Source organism: Protomyctophum parallelum (assembly GCF_964188405.1).
Source record: "Protomyctophum parallelum genome assembly, chromosome: 7".
Taxonomy (NCBI): Eukaryota; Metazoa; Chordata; class Actinopteri; order Myctophiformes; family Myctophidae; genus Protomyctophum; species Protomyctophum parallelum.
Window position 1 is genome coordinate 31223630 of NC_139705.1, and position 22391 is coordinate 31246020.

General features: G+C 46.6%; 1 protein-coding gene across 1 annotated transcript in view; it reads left to right on the forward strand.

Moving 5' to 3' along the window:
* The window catches only part of nphp4 (nephronophthisis 4), a 332049-nt gene that overhangs the window by 113556 nt on the left and 196102 nt on the right, over window positions 1–22391 (forward strand). The window contains 3 exon segments of the mRNA XM_083769763.1: window positions 3186–3309; window positions 8243–8344; window positions 10276–10446. Coding sequence (XP_083625889.1) covers window positions 3186–3309; window positions 8243–8344; window positions 10276–10446 — 397 coding nt within the window.

A 22391-nucleotide genomic window follows, 5' to 3' on the forward strand; every position in this document is an offset into this window, starting at 1 on the left:
GCATTGATGGGTTGGTGTTGGACATGTGTGGGTGTGTCCACACACGGTAAAATACCACAATTCTTTGAGGGATGTGGACCGTTCCGGAAACCCGTCCACCAGTGACATAATCCATCGGGAATCCAAGCTAATATAAACTACAGGATTTCTATTCCTTAAAAGTGGCAATGCGTTAATGGAAGCTATCGTTCTCACAATAATAAAAATCTAAATATGTGAAAAAAATGTATAATCTTGTTTAAAATCTGCCTATGATGATGTCACTGGTGGATGGGTTTCTGAACTGCCCACAGCCCTCCTATGAGACACAAAAATGTCGATGGCAGCCATCAGCAGCGTCAGTCAATCTGGTTGGAGGATATCCAGTAATGACAAGGAAAGGAACCGAATGCCCACTTAAAAGCCGAAACGCAGCCAACTGATATGCAAACCACCACTGAATCTGTATTTGCCCACTGAGAATCACGATTTATGTGAGATGCTATAGCACATTATGTGGCAATTATGTGGGTGATTACGTGGGCATCTTATGAGCACAAGAGCAGGCACACTCGCATGCACAATTGCACATGTGTACATAGTACAGACAAAAACACTTCAACGCGCACACACACACACACACACTAAACAATCAGAGCACCTCCCCACGCAATTACCGTGTTGCATGGAGAAGCGTGATTGCTATTCAGACGATACCTGCCATTACATTACCCGCAGTCAGTTAGGCATCTGTCGTCGCTTAACGGGAACAAAACAAAAAATTGACAATTATGTTTATAGCTTCCAGCAGAAACCTCAGCCTGTAACACAAAAACAAAGAAAAATAAATGCAGTCGTCTGTGATAACACAAGTGTAGGCGACAATTACATTATGCCTTTTTCCATTTGCTCTCTCAGTTAAAGCCAACAACTAACTGTTTCACTTGTAGTGGCCCCGGTGTGTTTTAGAGCAGAATGGCAGTTCCATCCTGTGGGGGACAAAGTAGAATACAAATACAATTAAATAGGCTTTCTAATAGTGTGTCAAGCCACTCAGCTATACCCTGTCACCTGTGGGGCACAAGGTAGAATAAAAAATACAATTTAATTAGGCTTTCTATTAGAAAGTGTGTCAAGCCACTCAGTGTTAATTTAATCCTTGCAGGTCCATTTCCACATTTGAATTAATTCTCAGTGTATCATTGCTGCCGGGTGGAAACTGTTACTTTCAGGATTCAAATAATAATATAAAAAAGGTAAAAAACACAACCTGTAGTTGCCTCATGCAAAGTCAAAAAATGCTAAAAAACACAAGCTCAAGCCTAATATGTTTTGGCCTATTTCATCTGGCACTGTAGAATGACAAAGTAGGGTGTTAATTTATGAACTGTGAAGGATGGACATCTATCAAGTGTGTATCTCACACAGGAGGAGGGGACATCTCGTCTGTCTGTACGTGCGTACGTACGTATGTCTGTAATCCACATTATAACTCGAGAACCGCCCCACCGACTTCAAATTTGACACACACGTTCCACACCACCACCATTCTATTTGTATTCTACTACACCGTTGGCCCGGTCGCTGCCAAACTGTGTATACACACTCCCGACAGTCCCGGGATGCCAACGACTATACCTCTGCCCCAAATTTTCCAGATTTACATCAAAAGTTTTCATGACTGACCGTTTAGAACAAAATGCCACAAAGCACATCTGACTGCGCTGAAACTGTGCACGCACATTCCCACTTGACTAGGCTGAGGAACAATTCATACCACCCTTTTAACATTGCTTTATTATAGCCCCACCAGGAGGCACAATTTTGCAAAAGAAAAAAAGCCCAAAAACCCCCCAAAAAACCTAGACAAAAGAAAAAGACTAAACTAAACACATTTAACACCGGATAAACACGTTTATATTACGTTCCTGATCTGTTGTGTTTGTAATTTTGTAATAAATATTTTAACATTTTCAGACTACTTAGGTCAGTATTTAGAAGGTGTTTTCAGAATCGGAATAGTCCAACATGGGTTAAAAATCACACCAGTGTGAACCAAGTGGTGCAACTCCCGTCTATTGGTTCTCTGTATCGTTCCAATTTGTATCATTCCAATTTCTTCTCTGTATCGTTCCAATTTCTTCTCTGTATCGTTTGCGTCCAGCAGGTGGCAGCCATGTCACATACTTCTCTCGTTCCAATTTCACGCATGCGCACACCACTCGTGCTCACACAGGTGCATCACAAACAAACAGGTACACGGACATTGCATGCTGGATGTAGAAGTGGTTGCACCACTTAAAAATAGTGTAAAAATATGCTGTACTACTTTTGAAGCATTGCTTTTCCATCTGGCTGGGGCAGGATACCTTTTTTCTGAGCCAACCCCCATGCCCCCACATGCCTTTTTCTTCTTTTTGAGTTGTCCACCTTGCCCCGTCCGGCTGTTACTTTCTTTCGTTTCCCCGACATTGTAGTACCTGACATTGTAGAACCTCCTCCCATTATCATCACCTCTCATACTTATACGTCTGACTCTTCTCTGCACCCTGCCTCCACATCCCATCCATCTTCAGGCTTGTTCTCGCCACCCGGCAGCCCCGGACTTCCTTACTGCATGGCCCCAGAGAGCCTCTCTCTCTCTCTCTGTCCATGTTTCTGTCTGTCTGTCTGTCTGTCTGTCTGTCTGTCTGTCTGTCTGTCTGTCTGTCTGTCTGTCTGTCTGTCTGTCTGTCTGTCTGTCTGTCTGTCTGTCTGTCTGTCTGTCTGCCTGTCTCTGAGTTTTACTTTGTCGTATTACGTGTCCTACACCAGAAACACTATAGCAGATCTACAAGCTCACAACGCATTGCAAAAGGTGACGCATTGTGAGCTTCTGAGCTTGTGAGCTTTTAAGATTTGTTTTTGGGGCTTTTTATGCCTTTATTGATAGGGAACAGTTAGTCAGCCAGGAAAGGGGGAGAGAGATATGGGGAGTGACACGCACCGTCGGACACACCGTCCGGCTGGCTTGGCAGCCTAGGTGTCCAGACGGTTGAGCTAACCGTCTGGGAGTACTTTGTACTTTAAGTACATTTTGATGCTGATACTCTTACTTAATTGTGAGTAATTTGTTCCACCACTGTACACTTCTCATGACTCTCCTCACCCCTCTCTCTCTCTCTCTCTCTCTCTCTCTCTCTCTCTCCCTCTCTCTCCCCCTGCAGCTCAGCGTCCTGTCACCTGGTGCTCCGCAGCAGCCTGGAGCTCCGGCTGACCAATCACGAGGCTCTGGCCATCGTCTTCCAGCTGGAGTACGTCTTCTCCGCTCAGCTGGGTCGAGACGCCGCGGTAAGGACGTGTGTGTGCACGCAGTGCACGCAGTGTGTGGGGCCCAGGCCACAAACACACACACACACACACACACACACACACACACACACAAAGCTTTCTGCTTTCAAGGTACAATTGGCGTGTCACTCAGTACTCTATGGGTATAAGTAACAGCCATATTACATGTCACTCAGTACTCTATGGGTATAAGTAACAGCCATATTACATGTCACTCAGTACTCTATGGGTATAAGTAACAGCCATATTACATGTCACTCAGTACTCTATGGGTATAAGTAACAGCCATATTACATGTCACTCAGTACTCTATGGGTATAAGTAACAGCCATATTACATGTCACTCAGTACTCTATGGGTATAAGTAACAGCCATATTATATCCCAAGTTGTTGGGAACCCCAGTCTAACTGACTCCAGTTAGACATGGTGCCACAGCACGAAGCCAGTGCTTTATGTTTGGGTGTAATTCAGCTGGTAGGAGTTGGACTTCATGGAAAAGAAGCGCACATTCAATACCTTGTTATTAGCCTGAAGGAGTACGCCAATAAGCCAATAGAGCTCATGAAGCTTGAAAGGCTTATCCAATTTGGCTAACAGAACCGGAGCAGAACAGAACAAAGCTTTAATGTTACCAAAAGCTTGCTGACATGAGGCAGCAAACCAGTCAGATGGAGAAGCCGATCGGTTGAGAAAGTACAGTAAAAAACTGCAGTAATTAAGGACCAAACACGAGAAGTTCTTTTTCATAGCAGTGGCAAACAGTAAACTCATCAATAGCTCAAACTTTAGCATTATAAAACGGGCCGCAACTTACACAGTCCTGATTATAGGCAACCCGGCCTGACGAAGATACTGTATGCACTTTGTGGTGTGTTCTTTTTTTTTCTTACATTTTTATCCCACGATTTTGCAACCCATTTTTTCACCCCGTGTTCAATTATCTAATGTAATCCAGGGCGCTACACTTTCCTCTGCCAACCACCTGGGGGGTGGGGGGGCAGCGGACTGACCTCATGCTTCCTTCTATGCATGAGGAGTCCAAGCTGCTTCTTTTCACCTGACAGGAGGAAATTTCCCCATCCGGACGTAGTGTGTGGAAGGAACACGTTATTCAGTTCCTTTCCCCTCCATCAGGTGCCCCGGCTGGCCAGGGGGAGGCAGTTTAGAGACCAGGATTACTGCATGTTTTTTTGTGAGGGTACCTACCCTAGGGGACACGAGGAGAACATGCAAACTCCACACAGAAAGGCCCTTTCGCCGAACCCCACCGCGGGTATGGGCACTGATGACGCGGAGGAGCGAACACGCCCACAGCGTCCCCAGCGGGAATCAAACCCAGGACCTTCTATGTAGCTGCACTATACCAACTGTACCACAGTGCCCCTGTGTGCCCCTTTCTATTTTGGAATTGGAGCTTTCTCTGCTAGAATGAAGGAACATTGTTGCTCCTCTGGGATTCATTGGTAAAATGTTAGTAGTGTTGCAGTGGAAATGGTTAGAGAGCAGTGGCTCTCTGGGGGATATCCCTAGTCTCGTGCTGTTGCCTTCCTCGCTCTAGTGGTTTATAGTGCATAAATACCCGCTGTAAGTAACTGCATGAAGACTTGGCTTGATTTTAATAAGCTTCTAGGGTATTTTATTGCACTGAAGGTGCCCTGAGGTTCATTATTGTCCTGTTATGGGTTATTGTGTTGCTATAGCTTTGTCTGGTGCACATCTGAGGAACTTTTGAGTAGTTGTACCAAAGAGCAAACTTTTGAAGATTGTTGAGCGTCATGGCTGGAAAGACTGGAGGAAATGAATGGGTCATTTGACTGAGGGCTGCTTTAACTCATTGAACGCCAAGAACTCCCATCACAGAGTGTTAGTTTTAGGATTGATTTTAAAACCAATTACCACTTTTAAAGCCCTGAATGGCCCCCATGCAGCTACATTAACACATTTGAACCCTTTGACAGGTAATAATTAATTGTGCGCCATGCGTGGGGCGCTCATGACGAGTAGGCTCGTCTTGAGGCGTTTTATATCGCTATAACATTGCCTCGCTGTATTTCATTTCATTGTTTCATTAATTTTTACCGCCGCGGTTGCTGTGCACCGTTGCTATAGGGCCCCGCCCACACCGTTTGTGTTTACTCAACCACATTAGCGTCTGTTTTAGTCGTGGCCTTTGCACACTTTTTTTCTCAGACAGTAATGCACTGTCCGTGGTGTTGAACAGATCGGCGATGTTCGGACGTCTTTTCTGGTTATCCAGTGAGCGCAATGGGAACATTGGCGTCTATTGGTCTAATGACAACATAGCGACAATATTGCAGGTCTGATGTACTGCATATAATAGCCTCCCGGGCCCAGCCTGCTCAGGTGTATTGCATCTCTCTCTGACAGGGTCTGCAGCTCCACCAATCAATGCTCCGGAACAAAGGGACAAAACACAGGGACCAATTAGGAAGGACAACACGCTCGGTGACCATGCACACCACTACACGCACACACGCGCTCAAATGTTGTGCATGTACTGTACGTACACATGCAGACGTCCTATAGCTGATTTTCCCCATGCGTCCCCTTGTCCTATCACTCACCACCGGTTGTCAGTCCTTGGAGGGACTCACCACCGCCGTCTCCCCGAGGAAATTAAAGAAAGGCATCCTAACCTTGGCCAGACAACCTCCGTAAACAAACGGCCGGAGCGCATAGAGGAGAACAGAGGGAGGTGATGGAGAGGATGAACACGCCAGAAAGGCAGCAGAGGAGAACAGATCCAATCATGAACGTATCGAGCAGGACCGTACGGCCCTGCCGCTCATTGTTATACCTCGTGCACTCGCGCACGTTTCATCTGCATCATAAGAACATAACGACGCGTGCGATTAATGGAGCCCCAGGGGCTCCATTTTCGTCCATGCTATTCAAATAATAATAATAAAAAAGAGAACGTAAAAAAAACCTTAAAAAAGTACGTAATTTATTCAAATTGTTGTTATTGCAATTTACGAGCTGCGTTCACTTCCCGCGTTCGCGCGTCTTACTTGTGCAGAGTGCGCAACTACTGCGATTGGCAGAGTATGTATGTCGGTGTTGTCCACCGGCCAATGGGTATGTAATATGTAATATGGTGACGTAACTAAGGTATGTTTCAAGTAGCAGTACTTGCGCCCTCTGCCATGTATGGCCTACTTGTGTGTGCAATGCGCAAGTTGGCACTTCGACAGAGTGCATTTCGTGCGTTCTTTTCTCTTTTTCTCTTTTATGGCTCCAAAATGCAGGCCATACCCTCATAATTTGCTTATGTGTTTATCAGAGAGAGAGAGAGAGAGAGAGAAGCGGCCATTTAGTGCGGCACAAACAGCAGAGTAGGTATAAAAGGCAGGCAGGCAGACGGAGGGAATCAACACATCCCAAGGGAAGTTGTCTCTATACAGCAGACAGAGCAGAGCACCCAAAGCACACGCTGACGGCACCCGTACGGTACGGTACGGTACGGCGAGACACAGCTCTGTAATTATGTGTGTGGGTGGGCCTTTAGCAACATAATGCATTCTGGGGACTGGTGTGCCCCCCTATTGTGTGTGTGTGTGTGTGTGTGTGTGTGTGTGTGTGTGTGCCTTTTCCACAGGCACAGGTCATCATATCGCCAATTAAACCATTTAGATCTGCGGACACGTCTGTGTCTCCTTACAGCTTTTAACGACTTTAACCATTATGTTAAACTTTAGCTTGAAAAATTGTGAAAATGTGACGCAAATCATTGAATGTATATACTTTCTCAGTTTTTAACTCAAATCTTTGCTTCTAGGGGGGTCCCTGGAACAACATATATTCAGGTGGGGGTCGGCGGTCGATTACATTACATTTTTCCGGGCGGGTCCTTGACATGAAATAGTTTGAGAAGCACTGACATAGAAACATAGGTGTTTTCAGAAAACTGTTTAAGACATTTGTAGAATCTTGTCGGTCTCAGTTCTCAGTTGGTTAGAAGCAGCAGAAAAACAAGCAGCTTACTCTGCCATCACAGTGCAGTGCAGGCAGTGAGCATTTGCATTTTGTGCACTCCTTCTCATCACCTCAGGCACCTTATAGCTATTCAGGCTCGTTTGTGCAAATGGAAACTGGATTCTTTCTTTCTTTTTTTTTTGTCTTTTCAATGCCACAATATGGTGGATATAGTGATTAATTAAAAGATCATTCCATATCCCTGACAACAGGGAATGCTCTTCTGAATAATTGGTGCTTGTTCACCGTGTGTGTGTGTGTGTGTGTGTGTGTGTGTGTGTGTGTGTGTGTGTGTGTGTGTGTGTGTGTCAGGGCCAGATTTACTGTTGGGCTAGGCTGCCCTGATTGCCCCTAGAGCTCCAACCCCCCCCCCATCCAATCTGTCCTTATGCTGGTAATTTACTGACAGTGCAAACATCACATCCAGAAGCTAGACTATTTGAATCCTTTCAGTGGTGATTTAAAAAAAAATAGACGGATGATATCAGCGAAACTTTCTAACAGATAGTTGAGTCACAGACTAAGGTTCTGTGACCATCCTCTGGCAAGGATGGTTTGATGATTGATTTGACCTCTATGGACCCTTTATAAAAGATTTAGCCCCCAGGTCCCTCGCAAAAATCCCGGCATTTTTTGCTAGAGGGCCAAATTCAAAGTGGCGTCCGGCGCCATAGCCAAAAATGAACTTTTGATCTAGATGACCTAGAATCATGTATGTAGACACTTTTCCATACAAGTCAAGCATGAGGATTCCAAATATGACACAATTTTAATCATAAGACCTCGTTTTGGCCCCGAAATTCAAGATGGCCGCCATCCAGTACAGTGAAAACATTACTTTTGAATAGGAAAGCAATCTATTTGGGGCTGTAATTTTTACAGACACAAAACACATGTGTCAGAGCATTCTGTGTCATTGGTTTCTGAATCATCAGATTCAGATGACTCCACCCTCCTCTGTGCATCATCCTCCTCCTCCACCTCCTCATCCTCCTCCTCACTCTCAACCTCGTCCTCTTCAACTGGCCCTGTTGCAGGTATCACAAAACCCATGCTCTTTGCGTTTTTACTGGGAGATCATCCTGTGTCCTCATCACTCTGATCAAGGCAGAGAACCCAGACAAGTACCATGACATCTTGTCCTTTCTTGGTCCTTTCCATACACAGTATGTGTGTGATGATGAGTGCCATCAACAAGCGCTACAAGGGGGAGAGAGAGCGAGTGCATTTTCTGGCAGCGGCATTAGCCGCGGAACACCCGCGGCAGGAGGTACAGTAGTGTTTCTCGGCGGCATCAGGCCAACACTCTACCCCAAACCCTAAATCTAACCCTAACCACAAGCATGACGCAACGCATGGCATCAGCCGCGGAACACCCACGGCAGGCGACAGTGTTTCTCTCATCAGTCCAACACTCTACCCCGAACCCTTACCCTAACCGCAAGCACGACGCAACGCATGTTGGACCAACGCACAGACACGGAAGTGAGCGGCAGTTGAGTGTCATAATCCCAGTTACCCGGCAGATGCCGCCCCTCCCCCCGGCAGCGCCACGGCTGTTACCAGCAGTTTACCGGCAGTTGCGGCATCTGGAGCACGGCTGCCGAATGTACCGACAGTGCAGCAGAACGAACCTGTCATAATCCATCCACCTACCCCCGGCAGCTTTCAGCCCTCCCCCCGGCAGCGCCGCATCTCATTGCCGTAGAATGCACTCACTGCTTCTGACAAGGGGAGTGAGCTAGGAGATCTACTTGTCGCGGGAGGAGTCATTGCTGAGGGATCTGTTGATTGTGCGCTGAAAGGCAAGATTATAAGAGGGGCTGTGTTGCTTGAGGCTGATGTATGAGGCACTTATGAGTCATTATGTCAGTGAGATGGCAGACTACTGGAGGGACTTCCTGTTCATGACAGCTAATGCAGAATGTGCATGCAGTCCATATCTACAACTGGGAAGAGTATGTCAGCTCTCTGCGTGCTATGCAGCCATGGATGGTAACATACAACAACAATAAGTATTGGAGGTGGCTGCCTGACTTCTGGGATGATGCTGACAGCTCTTCCTGCTGAACATGTTGCCTTCCTTCGTACTAATTTCACTCAGTCCATCACAGGTAACCATTATTCCAATATGGCCTAGGACATGTGGATTGAATGTACAATGAAAAAGGGCAGCAAAATTAAGTCAGGCTGGCTCTCCATCCTCAAAAAGCAGCTGCTGGTGCACTCCAGAAATGTAAAAAAATTGGCCCACATAAGAGCGGAACACAACACCCGAAAAGAAGCCAAGAGGAAGCACACGGAAAGTGGCCCAAATGGGCATGATCTGGAGGATGGCAACTCCATCAGCGGAAGATCGAGATCAAGAAGGCAACCCATACAAGTGGTTGGACTATGTCCACAAGGTGTAATCCATCATCCTTGTGATGCTCACCGTATCATGTTTGAATGACCCATACAATGCGGCATACTCAACTAAAGATGCTGAGCGAGACCTGTGTGTAAGGCACATGTTAACAACACGTACATGAAATTGAATGACACCTTTCCCTCTGCCAAAGCATTCAAAACACTACTGTGTAGTGTCAGTAACAATGAGTGGTTGCAAAAATGAATGTGAATGCAGCGATTGTCAACTCTATGCTGTTGGCCCACATTGCATCAACTTGTCAACACAACAACCGATGGAAGACTACAGCATTGAGCAGTCTGAAGCTGACACCATCCTCTTCACTGTTTATGCAGGCTGTGATGCCAACTCAGGCTTCTATGGCAAAGGAAAATCATCAGTGGATGACAAGGTGGTAAAGATCTCTGTGGCTTACAGTGTGGAGATAGCCTTGACCTTGAGAAGGAGGTAGAACAATAGTTATTTGCATTTACGGGACAGGTAATCTATGGAGACAAGAAGCCTGTGCTGCCAAGTAGAAGATAATGAAGAAATAATAATGAATCTGTCTCCCTCCAGATGGAGATAGCCTACGCCAACACTGCCTCCACATGCACCAACTACTTGGTGTATCTAGTGCTCCACCCCACACTGATTGAGAGTTGGTGGGTGGTCGCTGTCGTCCTGTCTTCCACCTGCGTTCTGCTCTCCCAACACACCTACCAGTTGAAGATGACGAGGAAGTTGAGAGTGAGGAGGTGGAGGATGAGTTGGATGAGGAGGAGGATGATGCACAGAGGAGGAGGGTGGAGTCACCTGAATCTGATGATTCAGAAACCAGTGACAGAATGCTATATGACACATGTGTTATGTGTCTGTAAAAATTACAACCCCCAAATAGATTGCTTTCCTATTCAAAAGTAATGTTTTCACTCCACTGGATGGCGGCCATCTTGAATTCCAGGGCCAAAACGAGGTCTTATGATTAAAATTGTGTCAAATTTGGAATCCTCATGCTTGACTTGTATGGAAAAGTGTCTTCATACATGATTCTAGGTCATCTAGATCAAAAGTTCATTTTTGGCTATGGCGCCGGACGCCATTTTGAATTTGGCCCTCTAGCAAAAAATGCCGGGATTTTTGCGAGGGACCTGGGGGCTAAATCTTTTATAAAGGGTCCATAGAGGTCAAATCAATCATCAAACCATCCTTGCCAGAGGATGGTCACAGAACCTTAGTCTGTGACTCAACTAAGGACGAGACGAGACACACTATTCAATGTGGGGGTGGTGGGGGGGGGGGGGGGGGGGTGTACTCTCCTTTTATTTCCTGGTGTGTCAGAGCTGTCAGAGATAGGATGTGTTATTATATCTCTGGTGTTGACTTGACACCGCACGCACGCACGGAAGCGATTGTGGAAAAATGTGTGTGCCCTGGGCATGCACACGTTCAGCGGTTCTCGTTCAGCGGTTCTCGTGCGTTGAACTTCGTATGATGTGGAACTTTTGGGGAGCGCGGTGGGTTCACGTATCCTCCACAGAGGCTTTCTCCCACACTGCCCACCGCAATGCCCTTTGGACCGTGGTGGGAAAAATGTACTCAGATGCTCAATACTATAATATTCTCAATACTGCAATGTACTAGAAATACTACGTTACGAGTAAAAGTCCGGAATTCAAAATGCACTCGAGTAAAAAAGTATGAAAGTATTGGCGTCAAAATGTACTTAAAGTACCAAAAGTAGTACATTATGCATCATTTCAAGTTTTAAAATGTTTAAAAATGGCCGAACTACAACAATGCGTCGCATCGCGACAAATACCTCAGAATTGTACTTAAGTACAGTACTTAACTGTAAGTAAATTTACTTAGTTACTTTCCTTCACTGGCCGGCAGTTTACGACATGCTCATGCATTCTTCCTCAACCCAGTCTCATCATAGACTTGAAGCAAATGTTTAATGTATTTTGTTGTTTTTTACCTCCTGCTGTGTTGCCGTCAAATCATCACAGTTAACGCATTTAGGACGGGAACGCGTCTGTGTCGCTTTAGCGGTTAACCCACTTTAACCATTATTTTAGCTGTAGAAAAATAGCAGATCTACAAGCTCGAAGCGCGGCACTCAGTGCCGTGTTACGAGCTTGTAGATCTGCTATTTTTTTAAAGTTGTGGAAATGTGGCGGAAATCTTTGAATATATATGCTTTCACAGCGGACTTTTTTAACTCAAATCTTCTGGGGAGATCCGGTCGGCGGCCAAATACACATAATTCTGTGGGTCCTTGAAACATTTGTTTTTTTCCCCCCAGAAAACTGTCATGATTTAGAAGACATTTTGTAGAATCTATTCTGAGGTCTTAATGAGGTAATGTGTCCGGGATTCTGTCTCCAAGTTGTCCTGTGGTAAGCTGTTCAGAGGCCCTTTTCTTTTTGGTTTGAGAGTTCTTTTCTCTCTTTTTTCTTTTTTGCGTCTGCATTCTAATTTTGAATTCTGCTTTGTTCTTTGTTCTCCTCCAGCTGTCGTTTCCACTTGTTCTTGTCTTATTGCCTACCGTGTTATTTGTGTTAATGTATTGTTGTGTCACAGATGCTGCTCTAGATTGCCTCATGCATCATTTACACCCGGTGTGAAAACATCGGGCGTTTCAGGTTGTCCGTCGTGGAGTGTAGGAACAGTGGAAGCAGATGGTGAGTTGGTAACCAAATGGACCCTTATAGATCTTTAACTCTGGATATTGTAAAATGAAACCAAATGAATTTGGTTTCATTTTACACTTCATTTTACACTCTTCTACAGAATGTAGAAGAACATTTTTTTTGACCAATGTCTGCCTGTTATCTCTCCTAATGGTGCCAACATCAATACAGCATGGAATTGTGGACAATCTTATGTGTCCACAGTTGTAGGATAATTTTGATCGTTTGCCTGTTATCTCTCTTATGGTACCACCACTACCAACATCAATTCACTATGGAATTGTGCAACTTATGCAATGACAACTAAATATTAATTTGGGTCTGAGAGGATGAATGTCATCAAATTATGGGCATTGAAAAAGGTTGAAATCCACTGCTCTGGCACATCTGTGTGGCCACTAGATGGTGCTGTCTAGTGCAAATTGAGCAGAGCATACAGTACTTTGCGCTTCTTTCTTTCTTTCTGAGGACTGTTAGAAGGATGGGTGTGTGTCTGTTCTGGATTAGGCTCCGTCTCTTTGAGTAGGATTGAATAGACTTACGTGTATTTTGTTTGATAGGGCTGTAAAGGTTGAATGGAATGAGTACTGTATGTTGCAATAACATAACGATTAAGCCTGTATTGATTCCTCGAAGGAAACTCGTGTGTCATAGATGGCAGCAACGGCAGTGAGAGTGAAACGCAGGAGAGATCAAACTGCTTGGCCGTATACAAATCAATGGTTTTCAACCAGTGGTCCCTGAGGGGTCCCCAGGTGGTCCCCAGCTAAATGATGGACAGTTGGTAACCAAATGGACCCTTATAGATCTTTAACTCTTGAGAGCGTACAATGACACCAAATGGACCCGTACGAGTCCATTTGGTGTCATTGTACACTCTCAAGAGTTTAATTATTGTTAAACATCTGCATTAGTTCAGAAGTCTGCACAATTACAGAATGTATTATTTTGACCAACGTTTGCCTGTTATCTCTCCTAATGGTACCAACATCAATAGAGCATGGAAATGTGGATACTGTGGACACTGGGTCTGAGAGGATACATGTAATCAAGTGGTGGTCCGTGGCTCAAACGCCCAAGAAATAATGTGTTCTCCTCGTGTCCCCTAGGGTACAAAACATGCAGTAATCCTGGTCTTTAAACTGCCTCCCCCTGGCCAGGAATGGTAGGAATAACGTGTTCCTTCCACACGCTACGTCCAGCCCCGTTAGGTGAAAAGAAGCAGCTTGGACTCCTCATGCATATAAGGAAGCATGAGGTCCTCTGCCCCTAGGTGGGCAGAGGAAGTGTAGCGCCCAGGATTACATTAGATACCGTAATTGACACTGGGTTGCAAAATGGGTTGCAAAATCGTGGGATAAAAATATCTGCCATAGATCTCTGATCGAGTTGAGAATAGACAGCAGTGAAACATTGATCTAGTGCAATACATCTATCACCAGTGAATCAGTGGTGGAAAAAGTGCTCGCATGTTTTACTTGAAGTACAAGTAGCAATTCTGCAAACAATAGAAATGCTCCGTTAAAAGTAACTCGAGTAAAAGTATAAAAGTTTTGCCATCAAATTGTAATTAACGTACCAAAATAAAAAGTGCTCAGTCATTATGCAGGATGTTCCATTTCGAGTTTTTCCAAATGCATGAAAGTCTTTTGAAAATAGCAGATCTACAAGCTCACAGCTTTACACTCTCAAGAGTTATATACTAGGGTCCATTTGGTTACCAACTCTCCATCATTTAGCCATGCATGGGGACCACCTGGAACCCCCTCAAGGACCACTGGTGGTCCCTGGAGGACCACTAGTTGAAAACCACTGCTTTACATTGATTAAAGAATATAAGAATGGATAGAATAATGGGTTCAGTGCATCAACTGTGAATACGAAGTGGAGAAAAAAAATGCACAAGCAGGAAACGTTTAGTACACATCGGCTTGCCTTGGAATCTGAAAGTCCCCCGTTCGAGTCCTGGCTGCGTGTCAAAGTGTCCTTGAGCAAGGCAGTGAACCTGCAGTGTACTGTAACTGCTGAGCAATGGTTGGTTTCCTCCGCCATCGGTGTGGGAACGTATGTGTGAATGGGTAATAATAATAATCATCATCATAATAACTTGAAATTAAATGGCGCCTTTCAAGAAACCCAAGGATGCTTTACAACACAGAATAAAATAAACAAACAAAGTAATTGCCAATTGGGTGAATGTGAACTACATTGTAAAGTGGCAGCTGCTCAGGGGGTAGAGTGGCCAGTAGAACAGCCATATGGGAACCATGAGGTTGCCAGTTGAAGTGTCCTTGAGCAAGACTCTGAACCCCTAATTGCTCCTCCAGAGTTAGTGTTGAAGTGTCCTTGAGCAAGACTCTGAACCCCTAATTGCTCCTGGTGTGCTGGTTGGTGCCTTGCATGGTTTCTGCCGCCATCAGCACATTAATGGGTGTATGAATGCCTGGGTGAATGTAATGCACAATCTATATGAAGCGCTTTGGATAAAAGTGCCATATGAATGCACCATTTACCATTTAAAGCGCTTTGGAGAAAGGTGCTATATATAAATGCTGTCCGTTTAGCATTTCTCGGGCTGACTGACACAGTCACAGGTTTCACTCCCTATTGGATGTCGGTCAGATTGATGCCAGTATGGATGACATCTGACATGTCCATATTTTGTCATAATCCAGGTACTGGGACGTAACCGGGTGTTGACAAAAATTGATTTGCACTGATCTCCATGTACAGTATGGCCATGAGCGTGTCATGTGATGTCCACATATGCTGTGTTATCAATCTGCCGGTCGTTGTCGTGCTTATTTAGTTTGACTCCAGGAGCAACCCTATGTGTCAGTCATTTGGTGCTCCAAGGCTGATTGATCACTCTCTTGTCTTTGGGAGAAAAATAAATAAATAAATGTTATGATAATACTAATAATCTGAACAACTCTGTATACCAGACTAAAAGGCCAATGCCCTCTCGTATAAAGACCTCATTGCCTTTGGAGATAAAGAAGAAAAAAAGCATGTGCCTTTTCATGCTTGTTTTCTCCTCTCTTTGGAATCTTTTCGTAATAGGCCCTGCGGTAAGCCCCGCCCGCTCGCTCAGCTGCCTCGATACCGTTGTTAAGCAGGACAAACATCAGCGAACCTCTTTTGAGGACCGTGTTATGTCTGCGTTTTTCCGAAGAGGAATAGAAGCATTCACATCAACAACATTCATACTATAATAACGCCATGGTGAAACGTTGCTGTTGGGCGTCCTGCAACAGTGCTTCATAGGCACCCAGAACGTTTGGGGCATTTCTTTTTATTCCTTTCCCGTGGGTGCGCACAATGTTTACATTCTAGAGGAGGAAGCGGCGGTGGCGTCACTCGTTCACCCTCCCTGCTACTATCATACTAGTATTAACGTCAACCTTTACTAAACAATGGTTAAATCAATCGTCTAATAAACAACAAACAACTTACCGTGGAGCAAATGGTGTGCTTTGTAACTTTCTAGTTGCTTGTGTTGGACGGCAGCCACATAACTGTCTTCAACCACAGGCTCCAGTCACGTCCCCTCCCACTGCGGTTCAGAAAAAAAAGAACGCTGCTTACCCCCTTCTGCATGCAAAAAGTGAAGGTCCGCTAATGGTCTAAACTATTTTCTTTGCCGTTCCTAAATTCAAAATAGTTTAGACCATTAGCGGACCTTCACTTTTTGGATACAATGTGCAGAAAATGGTAAGCAGCGTTCTTTTTCTGAACCGCAGTGGGAGGGAACGTGACTGGAGGCTGGAGACCAACACAAGCAACTGAGCGTGGAGATTAGAAAGTTACAAAGCACACCATTTGCTCCAAGGTAAGTTGTTAGTTGTTTATTAGACGATTGATTTAAACATTGTTTAGTAAAAGTTGACGTTAATAGTATGATTTAGTAGCAGGGAGGGTGAATGAGTGACCGCCGCGTCCTCCACCTCCAGAATGTAAACATTGACATGTGCATGATGTGCGCACCCACGGGGAAAGGAATAAAAAGAAATGCCCCAAACGTTCTGGGTACTTATTAAGCACTGTTGCAGGACGCCCAACAGCAACGTTTCACCATGGCGTTATTATAGTATGAATGTTGTTGATGTGAATGCTTCTATTCCTCTTCGGAAAAACGCAGACATAACACGGTCCTCAATGGAGGTTCGCTGATGTTTGTCCTGCTTAACAACGGTATCGAGGCAGCTGAGCGAGCGGGCGGGGCTTACCGCAGGGCCTATTGCATTTAGCTCTGGTTCCTCCCCCAGCCCCCACCCCCCCACACACACCCACACACCCCCACACACACACGCACACACCCACACACACACACGCAAGAGCTTTTGAGCGTAGAGCTTTCATGTATCTCTCCACCAAGAGAGAGGCAGTTGGATTTTTAATCTATTGATACCTGAGACCAGATTCTACAAATGTAAGGCAGTTTTCTGTAAAAAGCTATGTTTCCATATCAGTGGTACTCAAGCTATTTCATGTCAACTGAATTGTACTGTTGTGCCGACCATCTAAAAATCTGTTGTTCCAGGGAGCAAAGATTTTTAGTTAAAAACGTTCACTTTGAAATCATATACTGTATATTCAAAGATTTGCGCCACAACACGATGTTTAAAAAATAGCAGATCTACAAGCTCGTAGTGCGTGGCACCGAGTGCCGCGCACTACGAGCTACTACTATGATCTTTTAGATATGCTATGTTTCCACGACTGAAGTTTAAAATAACGGTTAAAGTGGTAAAAAGGTGACACAGATGCAGCGTCCTCGGGTCTAAATGGGTTAAGTGGCTGGTTAAGCAACATAACAGGCAGCTGGGTCTGACGGGCTTCTCCTCCAGAGTGTCCGAGGTTAACACACTTCAAATAACCAACTTTGCCTCCAGTCAAACACACATCAAATGTCCACTCTCTCCCTGCCCGTTCTCTCGCTTTCCTATTCCATATAGCCCAGTGTTTCTCAAGCTTTTCATTTCATAGGACCCCTAGGTTACTATGCATTAGGCCATGCATATAGGACCCCTAGGTTACTATGCATTAGGCCATGCATAGGACCCCTAGGTTACTATGCATTAGGCCATGCATAGGACCCCTAGGTTACTATGCATTAGGCCATGCATATAGGACCCCTAGGTTACTATGCATTAGGCCATGCATTAGGCCATGCATAGGACCCCTAGGTTACTATGCATTAGGCCATGCATAGGACCCCTAGGTTACTATGCATTAGGCCATGCACAGCACCCCTAGGTTACTATGCATTAGGCCATGCATAGGACCCCTAGGTTACTATGCATTAGGCTATGCATAGGACCCCTAGGTTACTATGCATTAGGCCATGCATAGGACCTAGGGGTGGGTCCCGAAACTCGGGACCAATCCGGTACCGCACATAAAACAGCTGATTATAATCAGATCATGCTACTCGGAGAGCCAGCAACAGAATGGACCGTGGTAATCGCTCTTGTCGCTCAAAAGTATGGCTTCACTATAGTAGACAATCAAAGCAGTTAGCGTCCACTGTCCAGATGCCGTGGCCGCGGTGCTCGGCTCGCACACAATACAACAACAAAGTTAACTTCGGGAGAGAGCCCCCACAGATCTGCCCTTCATGCAACGGCAGATCGATGAGCGCATGGGGGGTTTTGCAGCCTGGCGCACTGGCGCAGCTCCATGCGCGTTGTGGATCTCTCATTTTATGGAACGAACGTACCACCGGTATGCTGTTAGCTTGTTGCTAACGGGACCCTGTTAGCAACAAGTCTCTCTCTCTCTCTCTCTCTCTCTCTCTCTCTCTCTCTCTCTCTCTCTCAGACGTTCTCTCTAACACGTCTCTCTCTCTCCCTCTCCCTCTCTCTCTCTCTCTCTCTCTCTTTCTCGCGCGCGCGTGTTAGAGAGAGAGACGCTCTCTCTCTAACACGTCTTTCTTTTTCTCTCTCTCTCTCTCTCTCTCTCTCTCTCTCTCTCTCTCTCTCTCTCTCTCCCTCCCTCCCGTTGAAGCACTGTAGTGTTGCACTGTTCTGATGTGATATTACCGGTATATGAAATAGCCTATCATACATTTTAATTTTATGTTATCATTTGACCTCTTTTATATCATTTTGGAACCGAAATAGGGAACCGTTAAGAACCGGAATCGATAAGCAGAACCGGAATCGGTACCGGACTCGAAAAAATCATAACGATACCCATCCCTAATAGGACCCCTAGGTTACTATGCATTAGGCCATGCATAGCACCCCTAGGTTACTATGCATTAGGCCATGCATAGCACCCCTAGGTTACTATGCATTAGGCCATGCATAGGACCCCTAGGTTACTATGCATTAGGCCATGCATAGGACCCCTAGGTTACTATGCTTTATAGACCGATTCCGTAGCTGGTCTCATGGTCGCAGCCTACGTATTTCCTGTAGGCGGACTCGACGTAGCTGCGGGGATAAAACCCTCACCAGGCGCACCTCTTCCACTACAGTGAACGGCAGAGTGACTGATGTTAGTTTGCCTCAAACTTTACTCCTTTACCTGCTTTTTTACTAACACTAACATTACAAAGATGCCCAGAACATCGAGATGAACCTGTGTAGTTTATGGCTGCTCCAACAGTAGTGGCAACATAAAAAATAAAATAAAACAGAATGTCTAATATCCACCGCGGTGGCTGAGACCAGAGCCATTGAGTAATGGTTGAGACGAAGCAGTGACAGATACATAACGCCAGTGTACTTTATACCTCATACTTTAAATGCTTAGTATGAGGTATAAAATACAGCAGCCTTGTGTTCATAAAACAGAAAGATTTGGTATTGGGTAAGACTGGCGATATTTATCTTTCCCTGCTTCGTCTCAACCATTACTCAATGGCTCTGGTCTCAGCCACCGCGGTGGATATTAGACATCCTGTTTTATTTTATTTTTTATGTTGCCACTACTGTTGGAGCAGCCATAAACTACACAGGTTCATCTCGATGTCCTGGGCATCTTTGTAATGTTAGTGTTAGTAAAAAGCAGGTAAAGGAGTAAAGTTTGAGGCAAACTAACATCAGTCACTCTGCCGTTCACTGTAGTGGAAGAGGTGCGCCTGGTGAGGGTTTTATCCCCGCAGCTACGTCGAGTCCGCCTACAGGAAATACGTAGGCTGCGACCATGAAACCGCTACGGAATCGGTCTATAGGCCATGCATAGGACCCCTAGGTTACTATGCATTAGGCCATGCATAGGACCCCTAGGTTACTATGCATTAGGCCATGCATAGGACCCCTAGGTTCCTATGCATTAGGCCATGCATATACATGGCCAACTGGCGGCCCCCACCTTCACTTAATGAAGGTTAAATGTTTCACCTGCGTTAAGTTAAGTAACACAGGTTAATATCGAAATACTGATATATCATTGATTTCAGCTGTTACAATCATCCAAAGTGATCCCCCTCCATTTTAATGGATGGGAGGAAAAATCTTCAAACGTGAATAACTCTTGATCTAAATCAATCCGTCCAATTCTATTCTAACCAAAGATTATGTTTTTGACGGCCCATCGCAGTCCCGTCGCGTAATCATACTTCCCGTCGATCCCCTCGGGTTGTGTTTTGGCTACATCTAGCTACTTCAGCTACATCCAAGATGGCGCCTTGTGCACCTTGAAATGGGCCCTGAAGCAACAAATCGCTGGGTGTCCTGATTTAATCGTTACAATTAATACCCCCTGGCGTTCTAGGTGTTATTAATGACAAAGTAGGGCATTCATTTACAAAACATTTCTGACACTACAGTATATGCAATGTGGCCCTCTGGAGTGAGTGTGGTCATTTATATGGAGAACCAATGTTCTATAGCCTCTCCCCTCTCCCACATGGGGGGGGGGGGGCAGCTGACCCATGTCCTCTCCTCTCCCCTCTCCCACATGGGGGGGGCATCTGACCCATGTCCTCCCCTCTCCCACATGGGGGGGGGGGGGGCATCTGACCCATGTCCTCCCCTCTCCCACATGGGGGGGGGGGGGGGGCAGCTGACCCATGTCCTCCCCTCTCCCACATGGGGGGGGGGGGGGGCAGCTGACCCATGTCCTCCCCTCTCCCACATGGGGGGGGGCTGACCCATGTCCTCCCCTCTCCCACATGGGGGGGGCAGCTGACCTATGTCCTCCCCTCTCCCACATGGGGGGGGGGCAGCTGACCCATGTCCTCCCCTCTCCCACATGGGGGGGGGCAGCTGACCCATGTCCTCCCCTCTCCCACATGGGGGGGGGGGGGGGGCAGCTGACCCATGTCCTCCCCTCTCCCACATGGGGGGGGGGGGGGGGGCAGCTGACCCATGTCCTCCCCTCTCCCACATGGGGGGGGGGGGGGCAGCTGACCCATGTCCTCCCCTCTCCCACATGGGGGGGGGGGGCAGCTGACCCATGTCCTCCCCTCTCCCACATGGGGGGGGGGGGGGGGGGCAGCTGACCCATGTCCTCCCCTCTCCCACATGGGGGGGGGGGGGGGGGGCAGCTGACCCATGTCCTCTCCTCTCCCACATGGGGGGGGGGGGCAGCTGACCCATGTCCTCCCCTCTCCCACATGGGGGGGGGGGGCAGCTGACCCATGTCCTCCCCTCTCCCACATGGGGGGGGGGGGGGCAGCTGACCCATGTCCTCCCCTCTCCCACATGGGGGGGGGGGGGGCAGCTGACCCATGTCCTCCCCTCTCCCACATGGGGGGGGGGGCAGCTGACCCATGTCCTCCCCTCTCCCACATGGGGGGGGGGACATCTGACCCATGTCCTCCCCTCTCCCACATGGGGGGGGGGGGGACAGCTGACCCATGTCCTCCCCTCTCCCACATGGGGGGGGGGGCAGCTGACCCATGTCCCCCCCTCTCCCACATGGGGGGGGGGGCAGCCGACCCATGTCCTCCCCTCTCCCACATGGGGGGGGGGGGCAGCTGACCCATGTCCTCTCCCCTCCCACATGGGGGGGGGGGGGCAGCTGACCCATGTCCTCCCCTCTCCCACATGGGGGGGGGGGGGCAGCTGACCCATGTCCTCCCCTCTCCCACATGGGGGGGGGGGCAGCTGACCCATGTCCTCTCCCCTCCCACATGGGGGGGGGGCATCTGACCCATGTCCTCCCCTCTCCCACATGGGGGGGGCATCTGACCCATGTCCTCTCCTCTCCCACATGGGGGGCAGCCGACCCAAAGAAGAATGCTTGAGAAAACATGTTAAGGAGGGTTGGAAATGACAGGTGGAAGTGTGTTCGAAAGTTGCAATTAGTTGCTCTGCGCGCTGCTATACGCGCGGTATAATTACCACGGCGCCAGATATTACAATGATTCTGGCGTCTTAATTCCCTCGCTTCCGCAGCCATGTTATTAGAGTAATTGCTCCTCGCGCGCAGGCCGCTGTATGGTGGCAGGAAGTATTAACTCAACATAACATTATGTTAGCCCATTTAGACCTGAGGAGGACGCATCTGTGTCACCTTATAGCTTTAACATGAGCATGTCTGAGAGGTCATTTTGACTGTTTTTTGTTTAGATTTTGAAGTTGGTTATCTTTGCCCATGAAGCTTTCAGAAGGTTCCCCTTCCATGACCATCATCATCCATCCCCATTCTACCAGCTCAGACATTTGACATCTGAAACATTTTCTAAATATGAATATAAGCACATGCTACTTGTGTCCCTTTTTAACCATTATTTTAAGGAGCTTGTAAACCTGCTATATATTTTTTTAATCGTCAAAATGTGTGCACATCTTTGAATATAATATATTCTTCACGGCAAACGTTTTAACTCAAACTTCATATGTCCTGATGGGGGTCGTCGGCCAAATAATACAGATAGTTCTGGGGGTCCATGACATGAAAACGTTTGAGCACCACTGAAAACTATCAGGATTTGGACGGCATTTTGTAGAATAAGACCAGGTCTCAATGGGTTAGACATAAACATGGTTCATTCTCAACAAGCTATATGAAAGGTGGAAACTAAATGTTGTGAAGTAGCTT